The sequence below is a fragment of the Podarcis cretensis genome (genome assembly GCF_951804945.1).
Source record: "Podarcis cretensis genome assembly, chromosome: 16".
Taxonomy (NCBI): Eukaryota; Metazoa; Chordata; class Lepidosauria; order Squamata; family Lacertidae; genus Podarcis; species Podarcis cretensis.
Genome location: NC_137186.1, coordinates 40,014,528 through 40,033,346, shown reverse-complemented (window position 1 = coordinate 40,033,346; position 18,819 = coordinate 40,014,528). Strand labels below are relative to the sequence as shown.

The window sequence follows — 18,819 nt, the reverse complement described above, 5'->3', positions numbered from 1 at the left end:
AGGGAAAGTGGGAAAAGTGACGTCGAGGTGACGCGCCAGAAGCTCGCGTGACCTCATTCTCGAGCGACGGAAGTCCGCCTGCCTGACCCTGCTGCGGGGCGATATGAGCGGAGGTGAGTCCGCGGCGCCCAGCGGCGCCTCCCCGCTGCCGCCCCGGGATTTCAGGCAAAAACGGGGCGGGGAAGGATCGGCGGGGCGATTCTGGCTCCTTCCGTGGGCTCCTCTTGAGTTAGCCCGGAGGGAGTCTCACGCGCGTGGCTGTCGGCTTCCTCCTCCTGTGTGTGTTTTAAGTTCTGGTTCCTGTGGTGTGGCTGCATCTGAGCATGTGCTGAGTGTTCTTCCTGGTCCTTAAATATGTGCAGAACTCCTCCCCCTCTTTTTAAAAAAAGAAAACTGAATTTAAAATGGGATCTAAGCACTCACCTCTTAGCACAATTTTCACCCCTCCTTGGATTCAGGTGTAAACGTAGGCTACTAAACACCCACTGAAATGCACAAACGTATCTCCACACACACAGAGATCAGCTTTCTTTTGCATGTTAACAGCATTACTGCTAACTGGAGCAAAATAATTGATTACAGCTTTCTCTCCTCCACTTTCACTCTCCCCTCCCCCACACCTCTTCCTTTTCTGGCAACTTTCTTGGGCTTTTAGGACTAGTAAAATTCTGTTTGCTTGGCACCCCTCCATTGCCTCCAGAGGCAGACAGGTGCCAACTGCCTACACATTTGCTTACATTTCCTATCTGTAAAATGAAAATAATAGTATTTAACTCAAAGAGCTATTACAAAGATTTTCTTTTATTTTCTTACAATTATATCCCACCTGTCTTTCATCATAGAGCTCAAGGTTACATACACTTGGTTCCCATCAACACTACAGTATTCAGAAAGAAAGAAAGAAAGAAAGAAATGTAACTCCCAAGGGCTGCTGCTGTATCTATTTAAAAAGACACTGGAAGCTTTCCACACTGAACAGGCCTGCTGTTATAGTACTTCTGTGGATGGATGTAGACTCATAGAATCATAGAATTGTAGATTTGGAAGGGACCCTGGAGGTCATTAATCCAAGACCCTGCGATGCAGGAATCTCAGCTAAAGCATCCATTCACTCTCTGCTTAAAAACCTTCAAGGAAGGAGAGGCCACCACCTTCTGAGGGAGTCTGTTCCACTGTTGTACAGCTCTTACTGTCAGAAAGTTCTTCCTGATGTTTAGTTGGAATCTCCTTTCTTCTCCCTGTAGATTAGGGGTGGGGAAGCTGTGTTGTTGTCCAGATGTTGTTGAACTCCAGTTTTGGCCAAGCTCAGCCAACAGGGCCAATAATGATAATGGGAGTTGTAGGCCCACAGCATCTGGAGGGCCAATGGTTCCTTGCACCTTCTGTAGATCATTACGAGACAGCAACAAACAAAATGGACATAGACTGTAAATTTCAATCCTCCTACAGAGCTGGGAAACTGTCAACTAATGTTTTCACAGTTTTGGGGGCTGATGTTTCATTATTTTTTTTCCAGATGATGAGCTGAACCTCTTAGTCATTGTTGTTGACACTAACCCTATTTGGTGGGGAAAGCAGGCATTAGGAGGCTCAGAGGTAAGACTTTCCCATTATATGTGAAACCTATGTCAGGATCATTGATTTTCTGACCTTTTTTAAAAACAACAACACTAATTTGGATGCATTATAATCTAGATTGAAGTCTTCAGCGTTGATACTAAATAAATGTTCCTGTGAGTCTGAAGAACTTCCAATTAAGTGCGTGGTCCTATGTCAGTTGTAGTTAGAACTGGGCTGATAAGGTGCTAATTCAGTGTGCTAATGTGCTGTGTTCAGTGCAGAGCCAGCACCAGGGGTCAGCATTGTTGGGCAGTTGTCAAGGCCCAACATAAGTACAGTTTGATGAGATGTTCACAAATTTAATTTCCCATTTTAAATCTCTGTGGTGTTTAATAATTCTCCCCTGCTTTTACCCACAGCTTACGTTATCAAAATGCCTCGATGCAGCCATGGTGTTGGGAAACTCGCACTTATTTATGAACCGCAACAACAAACTGGCTGTGATAGCCAGTCATATACAGGAAAGGTACTGTAGCTTTTTGGATGGTTGTAGCTTTTTAGTGGTCAGGCATTTGGAAAGAGAGCTGTGGATGGACTACACTAGGAAGAGGCTAGGGTGGGTGAAGTTCAAATAGCAGCGTATCAGATTCTGAAGTTAAACAGTGGTGGGATGGCTGGATCTCAGACTTACTCTTCTTTGGAGCCTCACAAAAGACATCAAACTGGCTGTTCTTTGGAAACAGTGCTGACAACGATGAATTTTTTGTCTGATCCAGAAAGATGATTCATGTATTTGGACTTGCGCCAGGTGAGCGTGTGAATGATCCAGCAAGGCAGTGCATGAGCTCTGATTGCTCACCTAGAGGCTTGTAGCCAGGTGAGCATGTAAAGGGCAAAGGGGGCCTTACCGACCTCACAATGTTGCTGTGAAGATAAATGAGAACTGAACTCTAAAGCATTTTATATGCTGAAGTGTATGATAGAAATCAGTAGGAACAAAATCATGCACATTTTCGTTTTACTTTTCATCTTGTCTTTAATGCTGAATGTTGTCTGATGCTTCATATTGTGGCAATTAATTATGGTAATTATGTTAATACAACTTCAATTTCTCTTAGTCGTTTCCTCTACCCTGGAAAACATTGGGCACCAGCTGATCTCTTTGGTGAATCTAATATATCTGGCAGCAAGGATGGAAAATACGAGTTGTTAACAACAATAAATGAAACTATTGCAGAAGAGATCAAGGACCTTATGACCAACAGTAAGATGAGAAGCTGGTTTGCTCTGCTCTGTTTCACAGTCTCTGTGTTTCCTACTTACTTTTCCCCCTAAACCATTTAACCCTATGACCAGGTAGAGGGTTGACTTCCCTTAGAATGCATTACTATGAAAGGCAGTTTTGCTTTATGTAAGGAATGGGGAACCTGGGGGCCTCCAGATGTTGTTCAGCTCCAGTCAGCCCCACTCAGTGTGGTCAGTGGTCAGGACGTAACATCTGGAGGCAGCCTACAAGGCTGACCCCTTGGATGCTGCATCATCCACCTTCTCTTTTTCCTTTGTGGCTGTTCCCTCCACCCAAGTTGACATGGACAGTTGCCACCTGCTCTTATTTAGTCTTGAGAGATGCCTACACTGCAAATACCATGTGTGATTTAAATGGCTATACTAGTGGTTCTCAAACTTTTTTCTTTGGGCCACACTTTCCAGATTTTTTTTTTTTTAATTAATAAGAAAACAAAAAGAAACAACTCATAGCAGTGCCTGATTTATGACATAGAACAAAATGGCGTATGAAAATGGTGTATCCAGGAAGTATAAAACAATGCAGCTTTATGAGAACAGAAATCACTCCCAAGGTATAAGTATAAATGAGTCTTGTCCAGCACTCTGTTCAAACTGCGATTCTGGATCACAACCAGGATTGTCCTCGGTATCACGTGATGCTCTTGCTCTCATTTTAAAAAGATACCTATCCTTATTCAGAAAATAAAAAAATCATTTTGATACTATTCTATACTGCACTGAAATGTTTAAATGTTTCTTTGATTGTCCTTGAATCTTTCTGCCACCCTTGCCATTCTGCCCTGCCACACCCTTTGAGAACCCCTGCACTATACATTTCTTTCTTTAGTTCTAACATTTTAGATCTCCTTTCCCAGGCACTGACCACCAGACCCGGACATGCTTAGCTTCAGCAAGGGAGTGTCTCATGTGCCTTTGAATTACTCCCTAGAACAGAAGGCACCAACCTTTTCAGGCTTGTGGGCACATTTGCAAACTAGAGAACCTTGTGGGCACTGCACACATACCAGAACCAGGCACACAACACAACCTGTTCTATAAGCTACAATAGAATCCTTCTTTCAAGTCTAATTTCCATGGGGGAAGGAAATCTACAGCAAATGGTTAACAGGTTTTCATCATTATAAAGAACTACCTGTAGTTAAAGCATAATGTGCAATTAAAACAATAAAGCCAAGAAATACCAAACCATGTACTCATTTTGTCTGTGTGTTGTGTCTCTGTGTGTGATTTCTCTTTTGTGGCAGCTGAAATAAGAGGGCAGCAGACTGAATCATTACTGGCAGGATCTCTTGCTAAAGCAATTTGCTGTATCCTTCTGAAACCAGACTTTTAAAGTTTTTCCTGTTCTTTCAAAACCAAAGAATGGAGATAATTTATGCAACCACTCCTGGATTTGTTGTATGCATGTGTTGAGCTGTCATTTGCATCATACTTTATAAAGGGTTTTATAAGCAAAAAAAGGGTGGGGGGAGAGCGGTAGGTCTCTGCCCCCAAGGAGCGTCCAGTGTATACATACATCTTGACAGTGGAGCATCCAGTATACAGTGGTGCCCCGCAAGACGAATGCCTCGCAAGACGGAAAACTCGCTAGACGAAAGAGTTCCGTTTTGGAGGTGCTTTGCAAAACGAATTTCCTATGGCCTTGCTTCGCAAGACGAAAATGTCTTGCGAGTTCCTGCTGGTTTTTTTTCCTCCCCCCCCTTTTTCTAAGCCGCTAAGCCACTTATCTGCTTATCCGCTAAGCCGCTAAAAGCCGCTAATAGCGCTAATCCGCTAAGCCGTCAATGGGCTTGCTTCGCAAGACAAAAAAACTGCTAGACGAAGAGACTCGCGGAACGGATTCTTTTCGTCTTGCGAGGCACCACTGTACATTTGGACGGGGGAAGGGAGAGACAGACAAGCCTAGCAAGAGAGAACGGGGGATAAATGAAGCTATCCCTACTTAGGCATGGTCACAGTTCAGGAAGGAGGATGAAGGAGTTGTGCTAAATGTTTAATGGAAAAGGCAAGGGGAGAGCTGATTGATGCAAAAGAGGTGGCAGTTCATACATATTCACCCATGGAAGCATAAAAAGGTACCTTATATATCAGGCCAGATGTATTAGTACCCATAACCCAGAAATTCTGCTTTTATAATATCTGTTACATGAAGATGCTCTTATTTTTAACAAATTATTCCTGAATATTGCATGTCTTAGATATTCACAGGATAACTAAAGAGGGAAAAGGTACAGTATTATGCTTAACTCAGTAACAGTTACTGGGGGTTTTAAAATAAAAATGGGAACAAATTAAGAGAGAGAGAAATGTGGGTTGACTTTTTTTTTCATCTTTATTACTCTGAATTAAATGAGCTTACTACTTTTAAGATTTATTAATTGACCTTTGCATGTGTGTGTTGTTTTCTGTGCAGATATTAGATATAATTTGGCCTAATACATTCATACCTGAGCTCTGGTTAAGGTCTGAAACATACAGCAAAACTATAGTATAGCTTGCCAAACTAAGCTCTGGACTTGGAAGGCAAATATAGGGAAACCCCTGTTTTAAACTATGGTTTGCAGTTAACCATGGTTGATACTAACGAGAGTTTCTGAAATATCTTTAAACGAAGGTTTCATATCCTGTTTTCCAGCCAGTCCTTAACAATGTTTGGGGTATATAGGAAGCAGTCTTACAGCAGGCCAGACTGTTTGTCTATCTAGCCCAGATTGCTCCAGTATGTGCCATTGTGGTCCCCTCCAGACTTCAGGGTCTCAGTCAGAGAAGGATCTTCCCATCACTTCATAGAATTGTAGAGTTGGAAGGGACCACACGGATCATCTACCCCAACCCCTTGCAATGCAGGAATCTTTTGCCCAACATGGGACGCGAACCCATAACCCTGGGATTAAGAGTCCTATGCTCTACCAACTGAGCTACCAAGGTGGATTCCTGGATCCCCCCTTTTTTTTTAACTGGAGATGTCAGGTGTTGAACCTGCAACTGCATGCCAAGCATGTGCTCTGCTACTGAGCTATGATTGTAGTCAGGTGATGTAACATTTAACCTTGCTTAAAGAAAACAAACAATGGAGGCTGCATAGAGATTTTGTGAACAGACTGACAGCAAAGCTTTGGAGTTAGATGCAATTATATCTGTATATTTCTCCTCTTTCCCCCTCCCCTCCTTCAATATGCAGCCAGCCAGGAAATCAAGTCTAGGATTTTGGTAAGACTTTTCAGATTTCCTTACAAATACTGAATCCCAGCAGACTCCACTTGGTCAGTATAGTAGACTAAGAAATGCCAATTTCTTCACCCAGGTCATAAAAGCTGCTGAAGACAGTGCGTTGCAGTACATGAACTTCATGAATGTGATCTTTGCAGCCCAGAAACAGGTGATGCTAATAGTTGATTATGACACCAGCAGTATTTCTTAACATGTTAAAATCGGGGCATACTCAGGGGTTGGCCAGGTTGGCCCCCACCAAGGATGCAGGCCCACGGGGGTGCAAAAATTGTGCCTCTCCACTCTGGCTCGGAGTGGCTCAGAGCCTGTCCATCAGTCCACCTGCTCCCTGGGCTACTTCTCCCCTGGGTGCCTCAGCAGAGGTCGCCAGGGACGGGAGAGTGCCAGCTTTGCTCTTGCCAATAGTGCAACGGAGCTTAACTATGCCTCTGGATATCGTCCCATCCCTGATTTGTAAAACTAACTGCTCTGTGTTGTGTTCAAGACATTGGGGGGGGGGGGAAGCTGACAGTTCAAAATGCAGACACCCACACAAATGATAAGCACCTTTAAAAACATGAGTGGAGACCCTGCAGCCCTTTGGATTCTGTTGGGGTCTGACTCCCATCAGCCCCAACCAAAGATGGCCAAGTCAGGAATGGCCAGAGTTGTCGTCCAACAACATCTGTGGATGGCCACAGGTTCTCTGCTGTTGGAGCAATAGGTTTATTGTGACTCTGGCTTTTGGAACATTGGAAGCTGCCTTCTATAGAGTCGGACCACCGACTGACTGCAGTTCTCCAGTGTTTCAAACAGCTGACCTGCCCTACCTGGGGGTGCTAGGGATTGAGCTTGGGGCCTCCTACATACAAAGCAGATGTTCTACTGCTGAGCCGCAGCCTTTGCCCCATATCCAGGCTTCATGGATTAAAGTCCACATCCTCACTTGCCTTCACCATGAACTCAGGGACCCAGCTCAGTTCTGATGCTAAACCTTAGTGGATTCTTGCAAGAATGAGCTGCAGCAACCCTCAAGCTTGCATGCCCTTCCCTTTAATATTCTGTTGGGAGCTGCCCAGAATGGCAGGGGAATAAATAAATTATTGTTACTACTATTACTATTATTGTTACTACTTCTCCTTTCCTGCTTGTATGAATGTGCAAGCCCCTTAATAATTTGGGGCTTCCCGATCCCTTATCTTCCTGCCCAATCACTGAGGTCTTTACACAAGGGACGGGGGTCCCTATTAGTGGCGCCCACCAGAGTTCTGCATTCACAGTTGTGGCTGCAATTTTCTGGAACTCTTCCAGTTGAGGTCAGTCAGACCTCCACGCTGTTGAACTTCCAGTGCCTCCTGTTCTCTTTTTTAAAATTCCAGCTAGCATTTTAATTGGAGCCTGGCTTTAGAACTAATTTTCACTTTTTATATTGCATACTTGTAAAACACCTAGAGATGTTTCTAGCTACAGTGGTGCCCCGCAAGACAAACGCCTCGCAAGACGGAAAACCCGCTAGACGAAAGGGTTTTCCGTTTTGGAGGCGCTTCGCAAAACAAATTTCCCTATGGGCTTGCTTCGCAAGACGAAAATGTCTTGCGAGTTCCTGCGGGGTTTTTTCCCTCCCCCCCCCTTTCCTAAGCCCTAAGCCGCTTATCAGCTGATCCGCTGATAAGCCGCTTATCAGCTGATCCGCTAAGAGCCACTAAACCGCTAACAGCGCTAATCCGCTAAGCTGTCAATGGGCTTGCTTCGCAAGACGAAAAAACCGCTATACGAAGAGCCTCACGGAACGGATTAATTTCGTCTTGCGAGGCACCACTGTATGTGGTAGCTAGAAAAAGACAAAACTCCTCTTTCCTTTACTCACACTTTCAATAAAACCTAACTCTCATTTCCCCTGGTTTTTCAGAATATTTTGATTGATGCCTGCGTTCTGGATTCTGATTCAGGGCTCTTGCAGCAGGTAAGAAGAATGTTATTGAGCAATTGTCATTGGCTGCATAAATTTGGAAAAGGTGGTGCAGGGAGGAGAAAGAAGAGTGAGAAGATCCAGACAAAGGAGGCACAGCTGCTGGTTGTTGTAATTTATTTACCAGAATGCATTAGTTGTGATTCCTGCACTGCAGGGGCCTGGACTAGGTGACCCCATGGGGTCCCTTCTAACTCTACAATTCTGTCTTTCTGTCCTGCAAATAGATTATAGCGTTAGGAAGCCTTTTGATCAGCACCCCAGTAGAAATCACAGCACAATCTGGGAAGTTATTGCAGCACATCTGACTATTAGCATTGTGCACCATTTGCATTATTTGCACATTGTTTGAGTATGGAAGGTATTGTTATCTTGGAATTATTTTGCAGGAGAGGGGCTTCCATGCCCTTGAAGTAAACTTTAGAATACCCAGATATCTAGAAAATAAGAGGTCGTGACAGTCATGAGGTCTAGGAGGTTTTTTATTATTTTTAAGGGAATTAAAAGATATGTACAGGCTCCAGGCACATATGAAGATTCCTTATGCTGAGTCAGGCCATTCCCTATGCTGAGTCCACCTCACTTTACTGGTAGTAACTCTTTCAGGCGGGGTCTTTCCTAATCTTACCTGAATAATCCAGGATTGAACATGGGGCCTTCTGCATGCAAAGCATATGTTCTACCACTAAGCTGCTTACTTCCTCCTGGTGTTACATTGTTTTTAAAGTAATAACGCCATGTTTTCCAGGCTTGCGATATTACTGGTGGCATTTACTTGAAAGTTCCCCACATGCCATCTCTGCTGCAGTATTTGCTGGTGAGTTCCACTTTTCTAATCACCTCTATATTTATTCTGGTTCAGAAGTGCTCCATGAAGAAGCTTGTATAAATTGTTGGGCCAAGAGTCATGCCTGCATTTTGTGCGATGATCTGTAGAGTGCCCCTTTTCTTCCTGACATATGGGATGCCCAAACCTTTTGTGGCCTTGGATTGATTCTCAGTGTAGTGATTTACAGTTTTTTAAAGCTTTCCAGGGAAGGTAAATGAATAAATTTTGTGCTAACATTTTGGATAGGTAGACTTTGCTCCATAGAGGATAGCTGTATAAGAAGCTCTCAGTCATGAGATAAAATCAGGGGTCGCCAAACTTTTTCAGCAGGGGGCTGGTTCACTGTCCCTCAGACCTTGTGGGGGGCCAGACTATATTTTGGAAAAATAAATGAACGAATTCCTATGCCCCACAAATTACCCAGAGATGCATTTTAAATAAAAACACATATTCTACTCATGTAAAAACACCAGGCAGGCTCCACAAATAACCCATAAAATGCAGAGATGCATTTTAAATAAAAGGATACATTCTACTCATGTAAAAACACAGATTCCCGGATCGTCTGCGGGCTGGATTGAGAAGGTGATTGGGCCAGATCCAGCCCCCTGGGCCTTAGTTTGCCTACCCATGGGTTAAATGGAGCCTCCAGGTTCAGAGACAATGTGCTTGTGAACATAAGACAATGCACCGTGCTTTCAAGCTGCCAAAGACAACTGACTAACCACCATTGGAAACAAAGCAACGGGCTCAGCAGACACTGGCTTTATCCAGGAAGCAAGTCCTTGACATTCTTAGTCCTCAGATCTAGGTGTGGGCAAACTTAAGGCTTGTGGAATTTACCTGGCTGTCAGCATCTTTTTTATACTGGAACCCCAATGTCTCCCAGCTAGAGCCAGGTGTGAAACAGTGGCTCATTGGGTGGCGCCAGTTGCCAAATGAACCCCATGAACCACCCACTGGAGTGACCTGGATATGCAAGGTCAAAGCCACATCTGGGTTACTATGGTCAAGGATTCTAACAATGTACAGTAGTTTAGAAAAAAACTTACTGTGTTGTGACAATTGGGAGTTGGGAACTCCTGTCAAACATTGCAAATCACCCTGTGCTTTTCTAATGCATCCTAATCTACCTTCACCTGACCCCTACTTTAATCTAGCCATGTTCTCTGAAGTTAGAAAGCTGCTGCTGCTATTATTATTATTATTATTATTATTATTATTATTATTACTACTACTACTACAGTGGGTATATCTGCCTGACCAAGAACAAAGATCGCAGCTAATTCTCCCACCCCCTGTTCATGTTGACTACCGAGCTGCCTGCTTCTGCCACAGAAATCTCATTGAAATCGGTTATGTCTGCTCTGTGTGTTTGTCAAGTAAGTCTTATTATCTGATTGGTTTCACCAGGTTTTGATTGATTTCTGTAGCCTTCCTTAACTAGTCTACAGACTGTCTGAATGTATCTGTTGTTGTTCTTTTGTCCACACAGTATTCTGCAGCTTCAGTCCAATTTGCACCACTTGTGAGTAAGTGACCTTGATATATATTTATATATATATGTATTTAAAATAAAACATGTCCAGGTAGGGCTGCATTTGTTCTGCATTCTCTGCATAAAAGCAATAAAAAGTTTCTGGCCCTCATTCTTGCAGAGAGAGGGTTTCAGACATGTGTTCATCATGTTTGTGGGAACTGGAACTGGGCATAATTTTCAATAGTTTGTAGACAGGAATTTGACCCCTTCCCCTTTTTAGCTGCATGACCCTACTAGACATGTTGAAGATTCAGGACAAATAACAAGTACCTGTTCACACAATGCATGTGGAATTTGCTCCCACAATAAGTGATGATGGCCACCAGCTGGGACAACTTTAAAATAGTAGACAAATTATGGCGGATGTGGCTACCAATGGCTGTTGGCCACAATGGCCACGTTTTGGCTCCACTGTGCCTCTGGACACAGGCCCCTGGGAACTGTGGATGAGGTGAGTACTGTTGCACCCGGGTTCTCCTTGTGGGCTTCCCATAGGCACCTGGAGCAAGGCAGGAGCAGTTAGGTAACAAAAGCAACATGGTGAAACAAGCCATTGTTACTTTGCCTGATCACAAGACTGATCCTGGATTGTTCAACACATCTTAGATAAAACAAACAATGGCTTAATGTTATGTGTGAACACAACCACAGGCGCAGCTTCTAGCAACCCAGCCAGGATTATTATTTTTTGTCATTCCAGGACTGCATTCAAGATTTCACTGCCAGCTGTCATGAAGTCTAAGAAAAAGAAATTGAAATTGGCTGTCTAACAGCATTGTTGGTGTATGTTGATTTCCATGTGAATTTCACATTGTAGCTGTTAAGCTACTGATGACGGTTATGGGACACTGGAAAAGAGGGACCTGTATGATAATCTCTGGGGCTAAACGTTTTGGAACAGCCACATAAATTGGATGCAACTAGTCTGTTCAGTGGCCCATGTTGACACTTAAAACTTGTGCTATCTTACAAAGTCAGGATGGTTAATCAGTAACTGCCTTGGACCAACGGCTTCAGCTAGTGCAGCTGTAAAGCCAGAAATGCGTAAACCCAAGAGTGATGCTTCTCTAATATAGCGTCCTTGGACCAACTGCTCCGTTTGGAACAAATCAAATCAATTTAAGCCGTGACACTTCCTTTAAAACGAAAGCCCCAATTATTTAAATAGAAATCTAATATTTGCCTTAGGAACTGAAATTTTGGGCTCCTGGGCTGGTCCTGTAGAGCTCCTTTCAAATTAGTAGAAAGAACTGCCCGATTTAAAGAGTGCAGAAGCCTTGGACTCTAGACTGCTCTGAGCTATGGTTTTCAGTATGGTTAACAATGCATCTTAGGTATTTGTCCACCCTCACCACACTTTTTAATAGTGATCATTACATCTGCTTTTAAACAGAGCCAGCTCAGCCAAAAATTAAGCTGGAACAAGCAGATTAACCTATCACAGTTAAATGCCACCATTGAAAGCAGACCAACAGCTGCTTGGCAATTTCAGTAATGAAACTGAGTCACATGCTTCCATGCCGTGAATTATCCCTGTTTCCTAACAGAATGAAGGAATTCTGACAAAGGCAGCTGCTGCTCATGCTGAGTTTGCTCTGCTTTGAGAAACCAGGAAAGTTTTGGTCTTCCACACTGCAGTACCAAGTGGCTTATCCTGTCTCATGTTTGACCAGCCACAAGGAAAGATTGAATAGTGTTCTGAGGCATAACCTTTTCTCCTTTTCTGTACTTCTGGCAGAAATCCTCTGCCATGCAATTTTATTTCCTTGAATGTTGGACATGGTTTCAGCACAGCCAAAACACACTTTCTTCCATCCTTCCACAAACAGTTGTCTGTGTGTGCTTTGCTTCCTGAGCCCAAATTTAAAGATTTATGCTACATTTGGTGGTCTATCAGGAACCAGTGCTTTCTAGAGATGCTGTAATTTATTGACAGGCCTGTATATTATACTGAATCTTTGCCATCTCAATGCTGTTTTGTTTTACAAATGTTTTGTAACTTTTCCTTAATAAACTGTTTCTAAGAACACAGGATTCGGGTGTTTTCCCTGTAACAGCCTATAATTTATTTGAAGAGCTTTGCTACAGGCAAGACCCTATACAGGAACCACCATTGGTGGACAGACATAAAATCAGGCTCATTTAGGAGGGGCCTATGCAGGATATCTACACAAGAAACAGGTAGGAGTTGCGCAAGTGCACAGTCCTCTGGCCCACTAAACTGCATAGTTACTTTATTTAGTTAAAAATGCATGTCCCACTTTTCTTTAGTTACAAAAACCCTCAAAGCAGCTTACAAAGAAGTTCATAAAATGACTTAACCTGCAATTTTTAAAAGTTCAAATTAAGAACGGTTCAGTTACCTGAACAGCAGAATCAGGAGCAGGACAAAACAGTCAAATTTAACCTACATTGAAAGGTGTCTGAAGCAAAAAATACAGGGGGGAGGTGGAGCCACGAGCAGACGCCTCAGTAGAAAAGGACCCATCTCATGTTCCAACCAGTTGAGGTTTTGAAAGCAGGAGGGTGCATAGCAGGGCCTTCGACACTGGATGCAGGACAATCTGGGTGGAGGTAGTCCTTCAAGTGTCCTGGTCCCAAACTGTTTGGGCTTTATAGGTAAGAACAGGCACACTGAATTTCATCCAGAAATTAACTTGAAGTTGATGCAAACGAAATAAAACTGGAGGCTAATTGTTCACAGAGCAGCCTCCAAAAATCAGTCCAGCGGCTGCAGACTGTGTAATGAGTGGGTAACGTACAAATGATATATTGGCTTGGAAAATTAGCTGCTTTTCCGATTTTGCAGGAAAGCGATTTGCCTCTTGTAATAGCCATTGCTTTGAATTGTGTCCAAAAATGCACCAGAAGTCACTGCACAATGGACTTGCATGCTCAGAAAATCAACCGTGGTCTAGATCCTGACACCAGCAGCTGACATTTATAAGATTCCTATGTCTGTGTTAGTAGTTTATGACATTAATTGCCTGAAAAGAAGTGTGGGGAACTGAATTACTTTCAATATACAGAATTCTGCCTGATCCACCTGCTGGCAGTTGCTACCACTCATTTGCAACCGGGTTAGTAGCTGTTTACAAGCCCACATTAATCAGTCCTAGAGAAGTCTTCTCTGTTCACATATCTCCTCAAATGTGCATGTGAACAAATTTATACATAAAACTGCAATCTTGTACATGTCTACAAAAATAAATCCCATTGAGTTCAGTAGAGATTACACCAGGTTTAAGTGTGGATTGCAGCAGGATTGCAGCCTAGCCCACCTCTCGAGTGGGACTGAGTGGAGACTGCTTATGGTTACCTTTCACTTTTTTAAAAACAACACTCTTTGTTGATAATTCCGTGAAAGTTCATGGATGGCATCATGTGACCACTAAGAGGGAGCTAACTTCCACTTCTTGTTCATTCCTTCTTGCTGTCTAGGCATTTGTATATATTCGCTACCGGCACAGAGCCTGGGAAATAAAGATTGGGTGCCGGTGGGTGGAAAACACAGAAGAGCCAGTTCAGACATTCAGGCTTGTACAGAACTCTCAGATCACTTTTGAATCCTGCCTTTCTTCCAGAGAATTCGGGCTGATTTTATGTTGCAGGACTGCGGAACTGGATCTGACAAGGAAGGCCAGATCCTTGTCTCTGCCCTTACCTGGGAAAAAATCACACTGAACGCAACATGACATATTTCTGAGTAGACATACATGGGATCATGCTGCTATTGTATGCCACTTTTAAATCTTGACAATAACCATGTGAGTTAGGTTAAGCAAGGACAGATGTTGCTGAACTACAATTCCCAGCAGTCCCAGTAAGGTTCTCCATGCCTGGCTTGGAACGTTACATTTTTAAGATCCAATTCTCCCTGGGTGTCAAGCTTACATTGCAAAATTTTGGAGTGTGAGTTGCAGGAACCTATCGTCCAATGGCTGAAAAGAAGCCAGGGCCTGATTGGGGGTGTGGCTTGCTGCCATTCCTCTTCCAGCTGCTCTTGCTTGAAGCTAGAGAAGAAAACTGGACACTGGAGAATGTCCTTTGGGAACCTCTTTCCATGGTCATGGATGACCCTGTCCTGATGATGACCCCGGGGCTCAGTTTCTTCCTCATGAGAAGACTGAACTGTTTTTTCTCCTCGTCCAGTTGTCGCAGCCTGCTCAGCTTCTGCTGTTCCAGTTTCTTTATAGTCTGGAAACGAATAATGAAACAATGAAACAATGAAATTTAATAAATAACAACAACAACAACATCTGTTGAGGGTGAGGGAAAGCAATGAAACTGGTCACCTTACCATTGTTAGGTCCTTCTGCTCCTTGAGAAACTTATTCTTAACCTGCTGGGGTGCTGTCAGCAAGTCTGAAAGGCAGAGTGAATAGAAAGGGTCGTTCTTATATAGGAACGCCAGGCAGATCCTTGGATCAGCATCCATGGCTGTTTCTTTGATTTCTGTCTTTTGAAAGTGGTTGGGGAAACAAATCTCTCTCTCTCTCTCCTCTTCTGGAATTACTGGGCCCTTGGCAGACGTGCAGAAGAGACCTTGCTCTCAGATGGAGTGGGAGGTGGATTACAAGGATATCCTGGTTCACTGGTTGAAGCTGGCTGGATATATATCCCCACCAGCCATGCACAACACCAGCTGCTAAACATTCACCCGGTCTTTGAGGGAGGTCAGGCAATTGAAGCTTAACCTTTCCGTACAAAGCTCTGGTTATGTCAAGCTTCTCTTCAGTGTCTCTTTTCCCAATCTTGCTTTTAAAAAAAGAATATTATAGACAGAAAACACTTTCCAGTGCTGTCTTGAATTGGCTATATCAATTGCAGGCATAAAGTATATTTTGGCTGTTTTGCTTCTGCTGTTGAGTTAGGAGAGGTATGCTATTAATATTTTTTAAAAAATGGAATGGGACTGAACTGTTTAAGACAAACCAGCACTATAGCTTTATATCACAGTTGAAGCACATTATTTTCTTCAAATAATTCTGGGCACTGTAATTTGTTTAGGGTTTGTGTTGGTTAAAAGAATGGATTATGTTGGATAATGCAGACACCCTGAGCTTAGAAGGTCGATTTAAAATTCAGCTGGCATGCATGTTTATGGTATGGGAAGGCGAAAATTTACAAAAGTTTTACAAACCATTTTCTAAGGAAGAATTTGTATAGAGTTTGGGAGAAATATAAAAGTCTGCTGGAAAGGAAAACACCTTTATGGCTATCTTCTATTGAGGCTATTACAAGAAAGAGAGTTAATATGGACAGACAGCGGGCAACTTACAGGGAATTGCTATACAGTGGTAAGAACTTAATTCATTCTGGAGGTCCATTCTTAACCTGAAACTGTTCTTAACCTGAGGTACCACTTTAGCTAATGGGGCCTCCCGCTGCCGCACAATTTCTGTTCTAATCCTGAAGCAAAGTTCTTAACCCGAGGTACTATTTCTGGGTTAGCGGAGTCTGTAACCTGAAGCGTCTGTAACCTGAAGCGTCTGTAACCCGAGGTACCACTGTACTTTACAGAGGGGGAACCCAAACTGAAATCAATGGAAAGTGTAAGGAGCCATGTTACAGACTGGCTACAATATCATCAGTTATATGAAATGTTTAAAATAACAGGAAAAATTGTTTTTTGGACCAAAGCTCACAATTTGAAAAACAACTCCTGCAAAATAAAGAAAAACTTTTATTTAAATGTACAATTTGTTATTAGAGTGGGAAACAAAAGACAAGCTTGTCAAAGCTTCTGTGACACACTGGGCAATAGATATAGGACACAATATAGATTTTAATCTTTGGGGGAAACTTTGGAAGAGTGATCTGAAATTTACAGCATGTTATTCCTTGAAGGAGAATTACTTGAAAATGATTTACAGATGGTCTCTAAATCCAAGTAGACTTGCTAAGATGTATAAGACTGAATCAGATAAGTGTTGGAGATGTAATGAGACTGAGGGTACGTTCTGTCATAAGTGGTGGACCTGTAAAAGGGTACAAGAGTATTGGGAAATAATTCATAATGAACTAAAAAAATGTTTAAAAGTACTTCTCCCCCCCTCCCCCCAAAAAACACCAGAGTCCTTTTTGTTGGGGATAACTCAGATGGAAATTCCCAGGTGTCTGAAAAGTTTATTTATGTATGTCACTACTGTGGCTCGTGTTTTGCTAGCCCCAAAATGGAAAACGAGTGAAGTCCTCTCTAAAGAAGATTGGCAACCTAAATTGATGGAATATGTGCAGCTTGCAGACCTAACATATAGAATAAGAGAGCAAGAAGACTGGAACATGTTTATTGAATATATGGAGGAAAATTGTGTTTATTTGAAAACTTGGGCAGCATTAAGATAAATTCAACAGTGTAAATAAGTTTTGGGGACGCGGGTGGCGCTGTGGGTAAAACCTCAGCGCCTAGGACTTGCCGATCGTCAGGTCGGCAGTTCAAATCCCCGCGCTCCTGTTGCTCGGTCCCAGCGCCTGCTGACTTAGCAGTTCGAAAGCACCCCTGGGTGCAAGTAGATAAATAGGGACCGCTTACTAGCGGGAAGGTAAACGGCGTTTCCATATGCTGCGCTGGCTCGCCAGATGCAGCTTGTCACACTGGCCACGTGACCCGGAAGTGTCTTCGGACAGCGCTGGCCCCCGGCCTCTTAAGCGAGATGGGCGCGCAACCCCAGAGTCGAACACGACTGGCCCGTACGGGCAGGGGTACCTTTACCTTTACCTTTACCTTTAAATAAGTTTTGATGGATGTAATAATGGAATACTGAATAGTTTAGTTTATATAAAATATGCAGGTATTTATGTTGTGCAAAATGAAGCATGGAAAGAGAGGAAGGGAAGTCATTGATTTTAAGGTTGTCTAAGTGAATGTCTAAGTGTCTAAGATGTAAAACAGAATAATGATAATAATAATAATTTCTTTAGGGTTGTAGCAAATTGTGACTCAGTGAGAGTTAAACTACAGTGCCCAGAATTCTTTGAGGGAAATTATGTGTTTCAAATGAGCTTTAAAGTTATAGTGTGAACTCAGCCCCAGACCTGCTTAGCTTTAGCTCCATGCGTCTTCAGACCATTTCCATGCATACGGAAGACTGCAGTCTTATTTAGCAGAGACTCTAAGGAGCAATGTGGGCTCTGCTCCATTAAAGTTCTTGCCGTAATAAGTTCTAAGAATGCTTAGTAAGCCCCACTGGACACAGAAAATGTAATTCCAAGTAGACACAGAAGGAGTTGCACTGTTAATCCGTTAGTGCTTAAGGTGCCATGGGGACTGCTTGTTTGAGTCTACTTCTGGCAGTTCCTCAGTGACATCCTCTGCTCAGAAAAGGAGAAGGTGGACCTATCTTTAAAAAGAACAGTGGGGGGAGGTGTATTTTTGTAAATATATGTTGTATGGAGTTTTGTGTGTAGCATCATTGCTGTCATGGTGACATTACAGAGGAATTTGTACTGTGCCTGGGGTCCTGATTATAAATCAACACCTGCATATTACAGACTCACAGGGCGTAAGCATTGCATGGGGTCACCACAGTGCCATGGTTGAACAGGTACAGACACATCTTGGTAAGAAATGAGGACTGTAAAGTGAGAAATCCATGGTTTCATTTTCTTTAGCTTTTCAGGGAAAGTAATCAGGTTCATTTACAGAATGAGGAGCTACAGTGCGGAATAATAATAATAATAATAATAATAATAATAATAATAATAATAATTTATTATTTGTACCCCGCCCATCTGGCTGGGTTTCCCCAGCCACTCTGGGCGGCTTCCAACAGAGATGAAAAATACACTAAAATGTCACATATTAAAAACTTCCCTAAACAGGGCTGCCTTCAGATGTTTTCTGAATGTCAGGTAGTTGTCCATCGCCTTGACATCCGATGGGAGGGCATTCCACAGGGCGGGCGCCACCACCGAGAAGGCCCTCTGCCTGGTTCCCTGCAACTTGGCCTCTCGCAGTGAGGGAACCGCCAGAAGGCCCTCGGAGCTGGACCTCAGTGTCCGGGCAGACCGATGGGGGAGGAGACGCTCCTTCAGATATACTGGACCGAGGCCATTTAGGGCTTTAAAGGTCAGCACCAACACTTTGAATTGTGCTCGGAAACGTACTGGGAGCCAATGTAGGTCTTTCAAGACCGGTGTTATATGGTCTCGGCGGCCGCTCCCAGTCACCAGTCTAGCTGCCGCATTCTGGATTAGTTGTAGTTTCCGGGTCACCTTCAAAGGTAGCCCCACGTAGAGCGCATTGCAGTAGTCCAAGCGGGAGATAACCAGAGCATGTACCACTCTGGCGAGACAGTCTGCAGGCAGATAGGGTCTCAGCCTACGTACCAGATGGAGCTGGTAAACAGCTGCCCTGGATACAGATTTGACCTGTGCCTCCATGGACAGCTGTGAGTCCAA

The 18,819-nt window shown here is 43.3% G+C and overlaps 1 protein-coding gene and 1 long non-coding RNA gene across 3 annotated transcripts; one reads left to right on the top strand and one right to left on the bottom strand.

Moving 5' to 3' along the window:
* Position 1: 1 nt before the first annotated feature.
* GTF2H3 (general transcription factor IIH subunit 3) lies at positions 2-12,443 on the top strand. Of its 2 annotated transcripts, XM_079957112.1 has the most exons (13): positions 2-113; positions 1,517-1,596; positions 1,980-2,086; positions 2,679-2,824; positions 4,113-4,175; positions 5,067-5,096; positions 6,050-6,078; positions 6,173-6,247; positions 7,988-8,041; positions 8,796-8,864; positions 10,123-10,258; positions 10,372-10,408; positions 11,117-12,443. In XM_079957112.1, exons 1-13 carry the CDS (start codon positions 104-106, stop codon positions 11,184-11,186), a joined length of 906 nt encoding a protein of 301 aa, XP_079813238.1. In that variant the 5' UTR covers positions 2-103; the 3' UTR covers positions 11,187-12,443. The 2 variants fall into 2 exon arrangements, with proteins under 2 accessions (XP_079813238.1, XP_079813239.1); XM_079957113.1 differs by lacking the exons at positions 4,113-4,175; positions 5,067-5,096.
* A 48-nt stretch (positions 12,444-12,491) lies between these two features.
* Positions 12,492-16,730, bottom strand: LOC307205089. The gene is made up of 3 exons (XR_013833854.1): positions 16,276-16,730; positions 14,717-14,781; positions 12,492-14,613 (listed from the first exon to the last, which is right to left on the bottom strand). It is a non-coding gene; the product is annotated as an uncharacterized lncRNA (long non-coding RNA).
* Positions 16,731-18,819: the final 2,089 nt, after the last annotated feature.

Bases quoted from the DNA above. Each gene is read 5' to 3' on its own strand.
- GTF2H3 (XM_079957112.1), top strand. The intron at 4,176-5,066 runs GTATCCTTCTGA...TGCATGTCTTAG, and splicing joins TCTTGCTAAAGCAATTTGCT to ATATTCACAGGATAACTAAA. The intron at 6,079-6,172 runs GTAAGACTTTTC...TTCTTCACCCAG, and splicing joins AAATCAAGTCTAGGATTTTG to GTCATAAAAGCTGCTGAAGA.